We start from the raw sequence: 15,772 nt of genomic DNA on the forward strand, positions 1-15,772 counted from the left end.
AGACAGAACTTTAGTCAAAGATTGTCGTAAGCACGGGCGGCTAAGTTCGGAATGCACCGGAAGTGTAGTTTGATGTTTGGCTTGGAAGCTTTAGCTAATTGAATAATTGTTAGAATATTCTTTACCGAATGAATATAATGTCCTATTTAATCAATTGGCATAAAATATAAGTTACTGAATTAAATGCTTCGTTCTGGCTGTATATTTTCTTTACTGGTCTGATATAGCCGGAAATTGATTATCGACTATGGTTTCTTGAATGGGAGAGTTGTAACGCAGTGGCCAGGGGGCAAAAATTCGTGCTCTAGCGTTTTCATCTTTCTCGGACAATTTCTTTCCCTTCGTATTTCATATTACTTCATGATCATTACACATGATTTTCATACCATCCTTTAGGCATTTCAGATTATTTGAAACGAATATTATGACAAACTTGCGAGTCTTACCATTATAATGTTTTTGTGACTATCTTTTGGCTTTCCTTCCAACATATTTACGTTATTGATATTTCGAGCATTGGTGATTTTTCTTATGTGCACTGGTTGCACTCAACGTGTATTTTCTTCTTGTTTCACACAATGTTAGAAAAAGTGAAAATTACACTCATTACTTTGTAATTCACATAAAGTTTAGAATTGGAAAATGGAAAGGTTGGAATGATGTACTTTATAATCGTTCAACTTTATTTTTTAAATTATTTGAAAATTAGTAACATATAATACTGTAATAACGTCATAAAGGTAAAACATATTTTTTTAGAAACATTTTTCAATGGATATAACAATCAATTTAAATCTACACGCACAACATATTGTTCAAGCACCCAGGATTGTTATACACAATATCCGACTCATATTTGTATAAAACAGAATAGAGATTCGTATAAAAACTATTTGATCTCGTCAGTTTTTTTTTCCACAATTACTGTTACTGCATTCTAATCTACTTAATGATTAATGCGTGAATAATTTAAGTACGTACATCGTAAATTCGTTGTTCATTGTTCTGTACACGGTTCAATCAGTATCAGAAGCGTGCTGCTTGCTAGCAGTTGAGGTTTAGGCGTTGAATTATTTACCATAAAAAATATAAATGTAACATACATCATTGTTTGAAAAAGTGATCAATGCTGTACACCCCAATGCCAGTATTCAAATATTGAGGCACGCATTGTTTCATTCTTCAAACTGCAGGTTTTTTCACAGAAAAATGTCAGAGACCCTTATTTTTCTTCTAATAGTAATCAGGCTTTCTTCTGTAAAACAATCGAAAATCACGTGTAAATTTTGAATTCAATTCAAAGATCCGAAATGTTTGAATCGATGTTTGTATTACCGGGTATGGTTTGTCTGGTACATCGAATCTGTTTCCTTGTAAGGCATAAACACGTTTTACTGTCTCCACGACGTTATTAATTTCAATACACGGTCTTTCAACAAGGTCAAACAGTAATTCGATCATCTTTACCAAATTCTGCAGCATATTTGGGTCGTTCTCAATTTTACCATCATATGCAAGCTCAATATATCTGTGGTGTTTTTGCAGGATCTTATTGAGCCGGTTCTTGTTGTGTTGCGTCAAACTTTGTTTCTGAAATATTAATGAAATGTCACATAAAGCCAAGGTAACTTCCACAATAGGTAAAATTCAGATCAAAGTTAATGCTGAATTGAAGAAAGGGTGAACTTACTTGAAACCATATACAGTTCGCTCTGCCAATAGTGCCGCTTCCCCTATTATGTGCTTGAACGGTTCCCCCACCCATGGTCAAGTTCTATGGTTCTTTCAGTAGTGCCACGTGCTAGGTGCATTGTGTTATTGTTTTCGTCATCGAGTCGCGTCGAAAGTGGGGGTACTGCTTAGCTCGAAAAGTTATTCCCATAGACACCCATCCCCAGCACTATTGAAAGAGCGGACTGTATCCTGAATGTCATAATTCATACGAATGCAAAATTCGAGTTTACCTGGTAACTAGGTAATTGGTCATACAAGGGCCATTCTTCTCTGCAAGGTCTGCATTCGCAATCGAAGTAAAATTGCTTCCGAAGTTTCTCCTGCCTCTCGTTCTTCACCGTCAAAGCATAGTGTAGCCCATAGTTGTCAAATATCTAGAACAGACATTCGTTGGTATCATAATTTCTAGCGTATTCTTACAGAATATCTATTTGTAACATGTATAATCCCATTAGAGACTAGGGTTAGTAAATTGATAATTATAATTGCGATTTGATTACCTGTTCACCTTCTGCAATGGGATACAGAGCATATAAAACAATATGCTTCGGGCGAGATTGTCTTGTAACATTTGGATCACAACTATGATTGATGAGACTATAAAACGGCATTGCTGCAGCGCCACGTTCATAGTCTTCTAGACCGCGAAGCTCCCCAAACTATAAGAAATTGATATAATTTTTACAGAAGCACTCCTAACAATTTCTACACGCATGACTTTTGAATGTAACGAGCAGATATTAGTTGATATTACATATTATAGAAAGGATTGACATCAAGGTGATTTCAAATTTTAATATGCTAAAATGAAGGTAGAAAAATGATAACTTTGTCATCATTTGATATAATCATACCGAATGAATATTACTGGGGATTATTTGGAGATGTTTTAATATCAGCCCACCAATGAATCTGACTTTGGGATTTTCGGCCAGTGAATCGGTATCTAGCATCTTTGGCAGTTCCTTGCCAAATAGGTCGCTCTCGCGACTTAGTACGTATGTTATACATGCAGCATTAAATGCCCTGCCAAAAAGATCTTGTACCGATCGTTTATCAGTATTTGTTACCAGACTGTAAAGGCTACTATACTGATCACTGTGAAACTTCCCATCCTCAGAATACCCTCTCGTGCGTGGATCTGAAAATTCATATGATCATCAACATCTATTCAAGCTATCAAATGAATTAATCAGCATATTATTTTTTGTAAGTTTTTCCAACGTACCTTCGCTATGATCAATTTTGGCGAGTTTTATTTTTAATTCCTTCCAGTTCTTTGTTTTTTCTGTTGCCACGATAGCTAGTCGCATGCCGAACAAGCCCTGCATGTGTAATTGCAAATTTAGCAACGACCCTACAACTCCACATTCCACATCATGATATTCATTCCATGCTTGATCTTTACATGTTTCCGAACAATACATAGCGTAGACACAATATTTGCATGGATGCATGGCCCACGATACTTGCAAGCAATTCGAGCAATGTGTGTAAACGTTTTCAGGCATGAGGATTGAACAGAACGGTTTTTCTACGGCTAGAATTTCGCCAGGTTTTATTTTACGAGTAGCAACAAGATGTCTACCAAGCTCTTTTGAATACTTTATCGCCAGCGCGTCTGACGCGCAAGGAACTTCTTTATTCAGACTTATTATTTCTGGCAATTGATATTCTATTGGTGTGGCTGGAAGCTCTACAAACGCACACGGGGCTGAAATAAAGGTTTTAAGCTGATTCTTCAATTTTTTAGTTTTTTCTTCGCTCAAAGACATTTTGTCAAGCCAATTTAGAGCTTCTTTGAATGACAATTCCGCGTCAGGTCTGCCCAATGCTGTTAAACATAAACCCTTCCGTTCAAATAGTTTAGTTTTTAACTTATCGGGATAGTTTAAACTCAGAGCTCGGTCAATGTCGCCTATGGATTCTTCATACTTTTCCATTCTGAACTGTGCTGCTGATCTATTGGCATATGCTAACGCTAGTTCCTCAGAAGATTCTATGGCATAGGCAATGCTTTCGCTATATTTTTCGACCGCTTTATAATCCCATCCTCCAATGAATACTCTGTTTCCTTGTTCTCGCAGTTTTGTCGATTCCTCAGAATTTTTATACTTTGATTCATAGTCAGGCAGAACGTCGTATTTGCTCAACACTTTTAGGGCGAATGTCATCCTTTCTTCGTCAGTTTCAAGTTTGGAAAATCTGTTGACAAGTTCATGATTCTCTTTGGTAGCCAGTATTCTTCGATTTAAGGTACTCAATAGCTCCTCCATCTGAAATATTGCAATTCGAGATCAATAATGATTAGTAAAAGGCTTCAGTATTGTATCTGTTTAATTTATAACGTGCAAATGCAATTTCTTAATACTGTCAATTGAAAATTGTGAAGAATGTGAAGCGTGAGAATATTTTTGTAAATTAAAGATTGAGAAATTAATGACGAATTAGTACTTTTCACCGTGTATCACTTGCGCGTTGGATGTGATTGATGTTCTGTGTAATCTTATACTCAACGTTCTAATTTTTAAACAAAGGTTCTAGTTTGAAAAGAATAAGAAAGCAATGACAACTAAGTCAATTAATACGGTTGGATGAAGACTTACGACTGTCACAGTTTGGACGGTAATTAACTATCGTTTCAAACTTTTAAGCTTATCGTAAACTCATTAAAGTAAACGATAAAACAGATTCGCCGAATTATGAAATATGTATATCCAAATACACTGGGTAACCTAATACGTGTTATTCTTTTTTTAATTCGGCGCCCATTATTCGGCGTTGAATGAAGCGGCAATATAAAGATATTTTAAGCACCGTGCCGACTTCTAGCGCTTTGATTTCAAAGTTATTTGGTTGTTCTACTCGTTCATTGTCCCGGTATTTTAACAATCAGTACCGGGAATTTCCTTTCACGCACATTTTCTGATAGAGATAAAGCAAAAACGATTTCATTTGTTACTTCCGTTGGATGAGCTGGATCTGATCAATCGTGCGCGTGTGTCAACAGAAAAGTATCCGTTGGCGTTAAGGTTGTGAGCCACGTGATATCGATGTTCGGTGTCGATAGTAAGACGCGCGTAAATTTTGTAAATTTGGAATGAAAATGTGCGACCGTTCTAACTTTGAAATTCCAAAAATTATTTCGAAATGTCACCGAGGTTTTCTTTTTTCTCTCATTATGCATATAAATGTAGGAATTATTGATTCATAAATATAATTCTATCCGCGAAGGTCTGTGATCTGATATATATGCATAGGTATAATACAAATCCCATTCTCCTTGATACAAGTAAAGTACATTTTTCATAATAGCTACGCGCAAACGCACGCGCTTGTGCAATGCCGATGGATGTAATCAATTTTTCACTCATCCGCCCAACTCTAAGAGAGTAATTTGTCATCTGAAATTTATAGTCAGATTCCCTATTTCTTGCCAGTATAAATTGATTCAAAACGACAAAGATGTCGATGTACACAACTCCGATATTGTACCTGAATATGGGTGGAGAAATGCTGTACGTGTTGCAGCAAAGATTAAATGCTCAAGGAATTGATTTCAACAAAAGCATACAAGGCCAGTCAGTCATTACAGTAAAGAATAATGCTGGCACGAGCACCTATACGTTATGCACATTCGACAAAATATACATTTGACCACACGTCCAATAGTGTTGCACATTTTATTTCACTCACGAGTTGTAATTACAAATGGGCTATTTGTTTATTGAAGAATTATATTTTATAGTCTTGGATGACGTAACAGCTGCATTATTAAATCCAAAAATATTAACAACTGTATTCAAGCCATCCGAGCCTACAAGTGTTTCTTGCATTCGCTCCACTTTGGAATGTGTAGCTTTGTCATCAATTATGAGACTCGACAAAGCAAGTATGGATAAATTGTTTGATCTAATGATTATGTTGACCAAGTATCAACTCACCATGAGCACAGGACCAAGAGAAGTGATTCTTCTGATACTCAATCACATTGATGCTATGCGAGAGATTGCGGTGGATAAGAATGCTCACGAATGCATAAATTTAGTGCATCATATGGTCGTTAATGTAAGAGGTTGAATGTTACAATTTCTTACGGGAATTTCAAAAACACTTACAAAAGTCGTAAATTCATCTTACAGTTATATGGTAACATGACCATGGGCCAAGTTTGGCAAACACGAAAAGACTGTTTGAAGGTCCTCGATGATTATCATGTCAGAGTTTCAGTTCTATTAAGATTGGGTCTTCAGAATAATGACGCAACCTTCAACAGAACTTCTGTACAGTACAACGAGAATTACATAAAGTATCAAGATATGCTTGAAGGCGTTAAGCTGAATGACACAGATTGCGAAAATTGTGCTATTGGCTCTTTTGCCTTGTTTGGAAATCGTGATACTATACTTGGAAAAAATGTGTACGTAAATTATGTTTGAGTTCATTTTTGATAGACGATTGGATTCGTTGTTTCGCGCCACCAATTTTATCGCTGACAATGAATTAAGCATTTTAAGCATAAAGGAAAACGTTCCCTGGTATTATAAAATTTTCAGATATTCTCCTTCATATGGGCAAACGCAATATATTGCAAAGAATGAGCAACATTCACCTAAAAATCTAGGAATCAGAAGGGAATTAAAGATGCTCGAGGCCCAATTGGGGGTCAAGGAAGAAGAACCCGTGAAAACATTTCATCTAAACTTATTTACAGAGGATATTTCTAGCGACGATAATACTGAGAATACTGATAATATGCAGTCCGAAAATACAGATAAAGTTAGTAGCTTGGTTACAGAAGAGCTTAAATCAAATAAGGAATACAAAAACACATTAGAAAACATATACGCAGACTTTGATGTAAGTGAACAGCAAACCAGCATCAATTTACTAGAATTGCTCGATAAAATTGAATCAAGTTCATCGATCCTAACAACGACTGTGACTTGAAATCAATAAATTTTCAATAATAACCTACAGGCAGTTTAAAATGTGAGCACTAAACTGTAAGTGTACACATATTTTTTTATAGAGTATAAGGCGTGCACGCTTCTTGAGTACCAACTTATTTCATGTTAATACTAATATACCAGCAAAGACTGGATTTCGGACACTAATTAGATCATAATATAAATTTAAAGAAAATGGTGATATTGAATGGCTGCATTAAAATTGAAATTAATAATTGTAGCCAAGAAATTTAATCCTTATCCTGTACAACGTTAGAAATCTATACTATGTCTTATTATTATATACATTTTTCTGTAGTACTTGACCTAGATTTATTTAAATTAAATATAGATTTAAAAATTTTATTTCCTAGGTGTAGTTTCACTATGGGCGGATGTATACAGGATCCGTTTACGATCGTTTCGTACAGAAATTGTGAAGTGATATTCCTATTTTCAATCATTAGTTGAATCTTGGGGTACTTCACTACATTAATGATATATGTTTGGGCATTGACACGTACTCCCTTATCTTAGTTACTGGTAACCGATTTTATCTTACAGATCCAATGATTTATTCTATTCTTTGGTCATATCTAAGATATATTTCAATCCTGTTTTTCCGACAATGCTAAGGGTATTCATAACAGCTTCTTGATACTTGTTGAAAGGAACAATTTTTGCTGCCGGGGGTTTCAAATTCTTTGAAATAAGTAATTGTGCTAATTCATCGTACATTTCTCTGCGCTCTTTCGAATCAGTGTTGGAATTTGTCCATGCTGTTGCCCAGAACCCCTTCACAGTTATATTCTAGAAAATAAATGATTATGAATTATAGGGTAACGAGCAATCTAACACATTGTCTGCAAAATCTTCTGTAACTTTAAAAATCTGGAAGTCTGTTACCTTAAAAATTAGCGCAGAAGTGGGTACAGTAACCGGCTCTCTAGACATGCCACCGTAAGTAACGATAGTACCATTTTTGTCCAAATGCCTCAATAGTTCCAACGCGCTTTTTCCGCCTATACAATTGAGAGCTAATTTCGGTCTTGGTAATTTATTTTTGAATATTGAAGTTGTCCTTATTTCTTCTTCGGTCAGTACCTCTGTTGCCCCTAAATTTATCAGTTCATCCTGAAAAGTATGAGTAGTTTATTAATATTTGAAAATAATGAATCAATAAGTGGGAAAATAAAATGGTAATTTCTGTGATGAAGTAAGAGTATGTGCGTTGAGCACATACTTTTAACTTTGATATCGTTGGCCTGTCGCGAACGACGCTGACGCACTTGAATCCCCAAACCTTGCAGAGCTGTATAACATTTTGTCCTACAGCCGAATTGCCACCGTTTTGAAGAACCGAATCACCCGGTTTCAGGCACTCAAAATCCTTGAGCATTCTATAGGCGGTACATGGGTTAACATTTAGCATACTTGCTTCCAGATTTCCCAATTCCTTCGGAATCTGTAAATAAACAAATCGTTGATTACTGCCGTAACAAAGTCCATGCGTTACCTTTGATCTGTGTAAGTCTGAGAAGACCTGCGTTCAATTTCTATTCGTATGTTAGATAACGAAATGCCTTTAATAATTCCTGCGCGTCATAGACGGCATGTGTTCTCCATGTGCCGATGTGTCCGCTGTTGGGTACAACTTTGTCTCCGAGTTGCAAGTTTTTCACCCCGGCTCCGACTTGTAATATTTCACCAACACCTTCGTTACCAGGTATCGCCGGTAATGGCGGTTTACTCGCATATTTGCCCTGGATCGTGTTTATATCAGCTGGATTGACAGGCGATAGAATCCACTTTACGGTGACCTGAGAACACAATAATTTAGGCAATAGTTGTGAGTTATCATCTGTGAATCGATCACCGGTTTTTTACTTGCCTGATTGTCGTTTGGCTTGGCCAGTTTCTCCGTATTGATAGAAAGAACCTTGACGGGTTCTCCATACTCTTGATATCGCAAATATTTCGTTGATATTTCACTGGAACAAGCGCTCATTAAACGGGTCGTGACAAAATCCACATTCAACAGAGTTCGCGATGCTGTCGCGAAGTATTTCCTAACCTGTAACGAGGCCATGATGCGAATGCGGCTCTTCGAATATCGAGCAATGTACTATCAAATTATTATCGATCTCGTTGTCAGCGTGTTTTATCGAATTCTCAATAACATTTTACTACGTACGCTATCAAATATTGCGCAAGATTGAAAGAAAAATGTTATCACTATCGGGCCGCAATTTTATCGCGCAAATCACGGGGCCAAAATATACGTAGACATTGAACAGCCTCGCAGATGTGAAGCGAAACGTCGACATGACGACTAATCGACTTCTGTCAAAAGTTTGCCAAAATTCGTTCGTTACCGCTTAAACTTTAAACTTTAAAGTACTTCAAGAGAGTCATATCTGATTTTAAAGGCAATTTTTTAACATATTACATTCATTCGATATTCGCATAATTTGCGACAATGTTCGGACGAGGCTGACGTTAGTAACGTTAACGTAACGCAACATCAATGAAAAAATCATTATTGTGCAATTTCGTAATAAATCTCGACGGTATACGAGGGATTAATGCGGTTTAATAAATATACGGCCGGTGAATAATTACCTAACATTTATTATAACATTTTATTTGATTTTCATTATTGATTTTTTTCTTTTAATACAGGTTATTACATAATAACACATTGTATTTTCTAAATTTTTACGTTTTATTAATTAAAATTAAACTACTAAAAATAGACTTGATAAAATCAACTGCTTAAGTCATTTTAGTGACTGGGATCATTGACCAATTTGTTGGATTACTCTGTCGTACGATTTCCCAGCCCTAATTTTCTAACAAGCGCATTTTCAGAAATAAAAAGCTACGTATTCTAGCCGCTAACTTTATTACTACGATGTTATAGTTAGTTTTTATGCTTATATGTAATTATTTTCTACTTAACGTAATGCATCAATTGTGTTCGGAGCAAGGGAATACGGCTGTTCGATAATATAGCTGAATCTGGGAGGAGGGGTATAGTCGCAAAAAAAACATCTTTTTTTCCGCACAGTCTAGACATGAAGCGAGAATGGTGGATTAAAAAATAGGAACTGCAAAATAGTAACCCATCGTATTATCTGCACGTGTGGATTACTTTTATGTAGTAATTACCGTTTCAGTGAGTAAAATTTGTTTTACCACCGAACTGGTTTTAACAGGAGTCGTAAACTACAGGAGTCATTTTAGAAACAAATCGATATAAATATGGTTAATAATCGTGCGTACTTTTCAGCAAAACACTGTTAATTTTTTTTTTCTATTCGTTAGCCTTAATACACAGTAAAATTTTTATTTTTATCTTTTACCGTATGCTTTGTAAAGTCTTAATTACGCGATTGGATAGACAAGAGCCTGTGTGAATAATAAAGATGTATAAAAACGCAGAAGAAATAAGCGTTGAGTAAAAATCCTCTCTTCACATTTCTCAAATTGAATCGAGTTTGGCACAAAATCAAAAATTTGACGATAGTTCAGACGCAACTTACGCTGTAGAATAATTCAGCGTCTGTCAACTCTGTGGAATTGCAATGAGGAATATAATTACGAAGGAAAGCATAGATTTTTTTTAATTATTCTGTTATTTGCTATTGCGACGCGTGATGATGAGTGACGGTCTGATCTCTGCTCCGCATGTTGGATCCAATAACTTCTACATAGTATTGAACTTTAATTTTGAATACAGTGGATTTTTTTACCTAAACCCTAGGTCATTTTTAACATTCTCTATAAACAGACTACAAATTCTTATTCAATAATAATTGTATTTGATATAGGTAGTATAATATATTATGATTATATTACATTTATATAATATATGTTATTCATTCATATAATTGGAAATTATTGCCAACATTTTGTGTATGTACGTAACATACGTTGTACATTCCATCTACCCATAGCACAACTACAGGTTATTTCAACAGTCACCACTGGAATCCAAGAAAAGCCCGTGAAAATATTTAACCGTGAAAACAAAAAACGGCGTCAATGAAAGATTATTGTAAGAATTTACGAAAGTTTAATTCATAAAAATCAAAGAGAATACTTTATTTCCAATTAATTTCTCGTCTCTTTCTGCGGTGACTTTTGAATTAGCCAACATAACGAGTAGTTGTTCAAAAATTGACGTTTTGGTGGCAGCTAATCTTTATTTTATACCGTTGTGTTATCTTAGCTCGAGCTCTCTTTCGAGATTTCGTACGAGAAAATTTCACAACCGGATTACTTCATTACGTGACTCTCTATTCACACGGGGTAATAATGACGAGTGTAAGTTTCTTTAATGGTTAAAAACCACTTTTTTCGACTCAATCACTTTTTGCGTCCGCTATATACGAATATAGGCATGTTTGAACACTCAGAGGGCAAGTCTTTGCGCCAATTGATCTTGTAGTTCGGATATAATACCTGCGCCCCGAACGGATATTTAGGAAAGTGTTATAAATAATCCTTTGATATGTGCGACTTTACGTCGGGCGCCTTATCGAAATGTTTTTTTTTTTCATTTATTTTACATATTTTTTTAATTCTATTAATTTTCGGCGCAACGTGCCCAATATAATCAGCGTTAGCGAACGAACGCCTTGCTATGTGTGTAAGTATGAACAAAGTTCACACGTATTGATTTCCAAGAAAACGAAAAAGAAGAAGATAAAGTTGAAGCAGCTTGTAGGCTTGTTGCATTTTTATGTATCGAAGGGTTATTTTTATTTCAAATTTTACTGGGTCCAAGGCTAATAATAACTACCACATTGATTAGTGTATGGCTCGAGATATTTAGCAATGTGCATACGTATGCGGTGAACAATTAGTAACAGACGAATGTTTCGTGAATGTGCGAATTCTGTTGAACACTGTCATTATTCCCGGTATCAAAAAAATGTTATTTTTTAGCGGTTCGATTATTAACAAACAGCATTTTCGCTATACTTCCATACATGATGTAACGAACTAGAAAGTAAATGCATCTATAGCAGTAAAAAAAGGATACGGTAGTTTTTTTTTGTTTTTGTTTTATTTGATATAGAAAAATTGCCTACGTCCATGTAAATTTGCGCATTCATTTTTGATATCGTGATTAATAATAACTCGAGATCGGTTTGTATATTACATATAGCAGACTTATATATATATATATGCATATGTGAGAAGAACCTAAAATAACAAATTGTTTTTTCTTTTGATTTTTGCTGATTATCGTGACATAACGTATATATTAGGTATGTGGACTTGATGAATCAAGGATGATTAACATATATGTGTATCAGGTTGGCCACAAATTTCCAAGCTTTTCAGGATCCAAGACCCAGCTTTCCCTGACATTTTCCCCAGTTCTAGTAAGTTACTATAAAAACTTAAAATCGTTCAGCTTATTAACTGTATATTCGGTACAAATTCAATTTGAATTGAAAAAAAATTGTCTAATTCCCGTGATAGGAAACTGATATTTTCAGATTTTTTTCCACAAGCAAAATAAAAATTTCCTAAAAATTTCCGGTTTTCCGTGACAACTTAAAAATTTCCCGATACAGATTTTCCGAGTTTTCCAGATGTGTGGCCACCCTGGTATATGTACACCAATTAGTCGTAACTACATTATTTTCATACGATACATAATTCAAGTTAATTGTATTCATTCAGATTTATTATTTTACAGAAATTTTCAAAAATTATAATTATAATTCATTTTTGCATGTAGGATATATATGTATATCAACGTTTAATGTAATGACTCTGTTTACACATATATATGTATATATATTATTATTATTATTTTGATTTCATCAGTTTTTTCTCTTTACAATAATGAATTGTAAACTTGTCCGTGCGAATTTCGGAGTTTTTAATTATTTTTTTTTTTTTTTTTTCAAATTTCAATGCACAACTTTCAATCTATTTATATGCTCGTGTTTGCAGTGTTATAGGTATATTACAATACATACCGACGTTTGTCACGCTGAAGCGAACTAGACGTTTTTCAATTTTTATTTCGTTAGATATTTTTTCGATGATTTATTAGTAATAATTGATCTTTTAGGATATAACTGATAGATTGTAAATTATTTAAACGAAACTCAATCTCGGGCATTTAGTGTATTTACATCTGGTGTGTAACGATCATTGTGCTGTTATAGCCTTATTTATTCCGTTGCGATTTTTTTACAACTATAATATCCCACAAATTTGCCAATATTAACGTATACGTATTATATATCATGTAATATATTACCTACATGTGAATATGTATGATTATATATTTAAGAACGAATCAACTCGGCAAGTTACTTTTCTGCTTGCTGTTTCTACACGAACATGCTATATACTTCAAATACTGTCAAGTATTACACGGAATTATATACGTAAATTGATTCGGCCCTGTAAAAGGGTGCGTATACGTATTACCGTGGATTATAGATTTTTGTATTCACTGCGTACCATGAAACTGTTTATCGGATAATTATCAAATGAATTTAACTTCAATATTTATTAATTTACAAACGCAGAAGGTTTTTTTCTTCCCTCAATCAGTGAATTTCATTTAATCAGGGTTACAAACATTTCGTACACGTCTCGTTTTGCGAAAAGAAGGAAAATAATTGGTAATATGATAGTTTGAATAATTATTAAATTCAACAACACTGTCTGGCGATGAAATTACTGCAAGATGGAAATTTTTTTTCTGTACTCGTACCGCAGCAGGTGCCGAAGATGGGAAAATTGACACGTTTACACATCGGTTGTACATTATTACGAGTGAAGTTCGAGGGATACTCGTAGAAATTTGATTAAAAATTTTATTTACAACGAGACTCTTACACCGCACGATCGATCCACAACAAAAGCACGATATGTTCCATGTTTTGAAATTTACATAATTTTTTTTTTTCACCCTTTGTAGAGTAGTAATTTACTATTTTTGTAATCGTGTGAATTTACCGATCAATTTCCGAACTCTCGAATTGCTGACGTTATTTTAAATACCGTTTGGTGAATTCCAATATTCGTACATGCGAAGTAAACAACACGATTATAACAGATCCGTACCGCGATTCGATTTTATCGCATCCGCTTGCACAACTCGTAAGTCGCAAGTAATCATTAACGTGCCGACAATTATCTATCACATGGATACGATTAGTTGATTCTAATACTCTACTATAATCTGTCTAACTAACGACGTAACTCAAATTCACTGTAACTCGACACACGACGGGTTTAACTGTTTTTGGCCGCTTCTATCAATTATTCATATACATACATAGATATGCCTGTGTAATATTCATGTATGTATATTTATTATTATTTTGATTCACTTATATATTACGTATAGCAAACCCGGTCGTTGATTACAATCTTTCATCGATCCCCCCTCTCGCGTTATGCATCGTTATCGAAATCCGTCCAACACACGGACAAGGCGACACAGTAAAGACGCAACGAATATTGGCAGTGATTTTCCGAAATGCGTCACGGATTTTCTGCACTCGTTACATTACTCTACCTTTGTTACGGAGATTCTCGGTCTATCTCGCAGAAAACATCCCCAAATACCGACTGCGTTTCTCATTTTGTACATAGATGAATTGAAATGCACGCGAGATGGGAGAAATTCTTGATTTTTTATTCACCCGCGTGGTTTTAATTATAGTTACGTGCACATTCGTAGGTACTGTTATACTATCGTTTTTACCATAGCCCGTAGGCCATGATTCGCGAACTATACGTTTAATTTGTACCTGCAGGGGCGACGGCTACTTAATTTCTTCTCTGAGCAGAGCCTCCTCGGTCTCCTTCCGCCTAGCCTTGGCCTCTTTCTTCGCCCTCTTTTTCTCCTCCTTCGCAATTTTCTTCGCCTCTTTTTGCCGCGCCTTTTCCGCCTTCTCCTCCTCCTTCTGCCGGGCCTTTTCCGCCTTTTCTCGCTCCTTTTCCCGTTCCTTTTCCTTCTTGGTTTTTTGAACCTCCTGGGCAACGGTCATCGGCGTTTTTGGCATGGTCGGTGACTTCTTTACCGATTTTGTTGACGATCTTGTCGATCCCGATGGCGTCACTTCGCGTGGCGTTATCACCGGTGTTCCAACATTTGTCGCGTTTCGTGGCGACGGCGAAGCTTCCAGCTGCGTCACTATCTTCTGGGCGCACCTGAGATTCGCAATGAAAATATTGCAAGGAGTGATTCGTTTAGTTTGGAGGATCGACGAAACGAGGGTAAAGAACGGATTCGGATCAATCGAGTATGTTAGAATTTTTTTGTGTACAATACGTTGAACGCAATGGCTCACCGTATTCTGGTGGACGCTTTTCCAGCACGATAGTCTCTCTGAAATTCCTTTATCGGGGGCAACCGGCGTTCTCGATTTTCCCTTATTATTTCCTCCTCCTCGGGGACCTGCTGTATAGGGTCTTGATATTCCTGTGAAAACGGAAATAACGAGGAACAAGGTTAAAGTCCCGTCTAATTACCGAGGGCAACGCGATGCCTTGTTTCTCCTATTATATACACTGCGGATATACAGTCTCTTTTTGTAAACTGCGAGTAATTATTATAAGTGCTTATATAACGATTAAAATTTGAAATTATGATATACAGTTTCGCAGAGTTGACTAATTGTAGAAGTTTTTCCTTTTCTTTTTTCTACTCATCGTAAATTTGGAATCACTCTCATCAATCTCTGTTACGTGCCAACTGTTGGAAACTTTGGAACTAGCAAATCCGGACTGATGTAGGTATATGGGAAACTGGTATTTAATTGAAAACAAGCATCATGCTTCCTCAACCATGTATGTGTACGAGTATAACTTTGCGGAATGTTCAGCGAGACGAAATGCCATTTCGCGAAATAACTCGAGCTTTGGATGACTGCACAAACAACCCGGACACAGTTGTTTCATTCCGTCTCTGTATCCGTCACGGCTGGAATCAATCGTCTTTGTCGTTTCTCTGAGATGAAGTAAAATCCCCTTTCCTAGGATGTCGGAAGCATGAAGCGAGTCGTGATCTTAAAAAATATAAAAAGCTTGGACGTGTGCAA

At 35.8% G+C, this 15,772-nt stretch overlaps 5 protein-coding genes across 8 annotated transcripts in view; 2 read left to right on the forward strand and 3 right to left on the reverse strand.

Moving 5' to 3' along the window:
- LOC124220332 (inactive pancreatic lipase-related protein 1-like) overlaps positions 1-15,772 on the forward strand; it is a 45,972-nt gene that overhangs the window by 9,477 nt on the left and 20,723 nt on the right. The gene's annotated exons all lie outside the window — the stretch shown is intronic.
- LOC124219530 (SET and MYND domain-containing protein 4-like) lies at positions 672-4,707 on the reverse strand. Of its 3 annotated transcripts, none has more exons than XM_046627265.2 (7): positions 4,341-4,707; positions 2,963-4,010; positions 2,589-2,875; positions 2,235-2,393; positions 1,965-2,108; positions 1,336-1,590; positions 672-1,255 (listed from the first exon to the last, which is right to left on the reverse strand). In XM_046627265.2, the coding sequence occupies exons 2-7, from the start codon at positions 4,008-4,010 to the stop codon at positions 1,244-1,246; spliced, it is 1,905 nt and encodes a 634-aa protein (XP_046483221.1). In that variant the 5' UTR covers positions 4,341-4,707; the 3' UTR covers positions 672-1,243. The 3 variants fall into 3 exon arrangements, with proteins under 3 accessions (XP_046483221.1, XP_046483307.1, XP_046483403.1); XM_046627351.2 differs by lacking the exon at positions 4,341-4,707 and adding an exon at positions 4,189-4,263; XM_046627447.1 differs by lacking the exons at positions 672-1,255; positions 1,336-1,590 and adding an exon at positions 1,691-1,900.
- On the forward strand, positions 5,094-6,924 carry OSCP1 (Organic solute carrier partner 1). The gene is made up of 4 exons (XM_046628957.2): positions 5,094-5,311; positions 5,483-5,802; positions 5,877-6,154; positions 6,291-6,924. The coding sequence occupies exons 1-4, from the start codon at positions 5,200-5,202 to the stop codon at positions 6,682-6,684; spliced, it is 1,104 nt and encodes a 367-aa protein (XP_046484913.1). The 5' UTR covers positions 5,094-5,199; the 3' UTR covers positions 6,685-6,924.
- LOC124220222 (enoyl-[acyl-carrier-protein] reductase, mitochondrial) lies at positions 6,917-8,995 on the reverse strand. The gene is made up of 5 exons (XM_046628831.2): positions 8,575-8,995; positions 8,267-8,503; positions 7,927-8,148; positions 7,590-7,817; positions 6,917-7,493 (listed from the first exon to the last, which is right to left on the reverse strand). The coding sequence occupies exons 1-5, from the start codon at positions 8,770-8,772 to the stop codon at positions 7,263-7,265; spliced, it is 1,116 nt and encodes a 371-aa protein (XP_046484787.1). The 5' UTR covers positions 8,773-8,995; the 3' UTR covers positions 6,917-7,262.
- LOC124219867 (chromatin assembly factor 1 subunit A-B) overlaps positions 11,235-15,772 on the reverse strand; it is a 40,343-nt gene continuing 35,805 nt past the window's right edge. For both annotated transcript variants that reach the window (XM_069133942.1, XM_046628115.2), the window contains 2 exons: positions 15,023-15,153; positions 11,235-14,882 (listed from right to left, as the gene is read on the reverse strand). In XM_069133942.1, coding sequence (XP_068990043.1) covers positions 14,495-14,882; positions 15,023-15,153 — 519 coding nt within the window. In that variant the 3' untranslated portion in view covers positions 11,235-14,494. The remainder of the gene's footprint in view (positions 14,883-15,022; positions 15,154-15,772) is intronic.

The sequence above is a fragment of the Neodiprion pinetum genome, chromosome 1, assembly GCF_021155775.2.
Source record: "Neodiprion pinetum isolate iyNeoPine1 chromosome 1, iyNeoPine1.2, whole genome shotgun sequence".
NCBI classification, from domain to species: domain Eukaryota; kingdom Metazoa; phylum Arthropoda; class Insecta; order Hymenoptera; family Diprionidae; genus Neodiprion; species Neodiprion pinetum.

What these genes read in the sequence shown, in the direction of transcription:
- LOC124220222 (XM_046628831.2), bottom strand. Translation starts at nt 8,772, where the DNA reads ATGGCCTCGTTACAGGTTAGGAAATACTTCGCGACAGCATCGCGAACT. An exon ending in ACGCGCAGGAATTATTAAAG is followed by an intron (nt 8,149 to 8,266) that starts GCATTTCGTTAT and finishes GTTTATTTACAG; the next exon opens with ATTCCGAAGGAATTGGGAAA. An exon ending in CAACGATATCAAAGTTAAAA is followed by an intron (nt 7,818 to 7,926) that starts GTATGTGCTCAA and finishes CATACTTTTCAG; the next exon opens with GATGAACTGATAAATTTAGG.
- OSCP1 (XM_046628957.2), top strand. Translation starts at nt 5,200, where the DNA reads ATGTCGATGTACACAACTCCGATATTGTACCTGAATATGGGTGGAGAA. An exon ending in TTTCAACAAAAGCATACAAG is followed by an intron (nt 5,312 to 5,482) that starts GCCAGTCAGTCA and finishes TATATTTTATAG; the next exon opens with TCTTGGATGACGTAACAGCT. An exon ending in ACTATACTTGGAAAAAATGT is followed by an intron (nt 6,155 to 6,290) that starts GTACGTAAATTA and finishes TAAAATTTTCAG; the next exon opens with ATATTCTCCTTCATATGGGC.
- LOC124219530 (XM_046627265.2), bottom strand. Translation starts at nt 4,010, where the DNA reads ATGGAGGAGCTATTGAGTACCTTAAATCGAAGAATACTGGCTACCAAA. An exon ending in TCCCCAGTAATATTCATTCG is followed by an intron (nt 2,394 to 2,588) that starts GTATGATTATAT and finishes AATTTCTTATAG; the next exon opens with TTTGGGGAGCTTCGCGGTCT. An exon ending in ACCAATTACCTAGTTACCAG is followed by an intron (nt 1,591 to 1,964) that starts GTAAACTCGAAT and finishes TTAATATTTCAG; the next exon opens with AAACAAAGTTTGACGCAACA.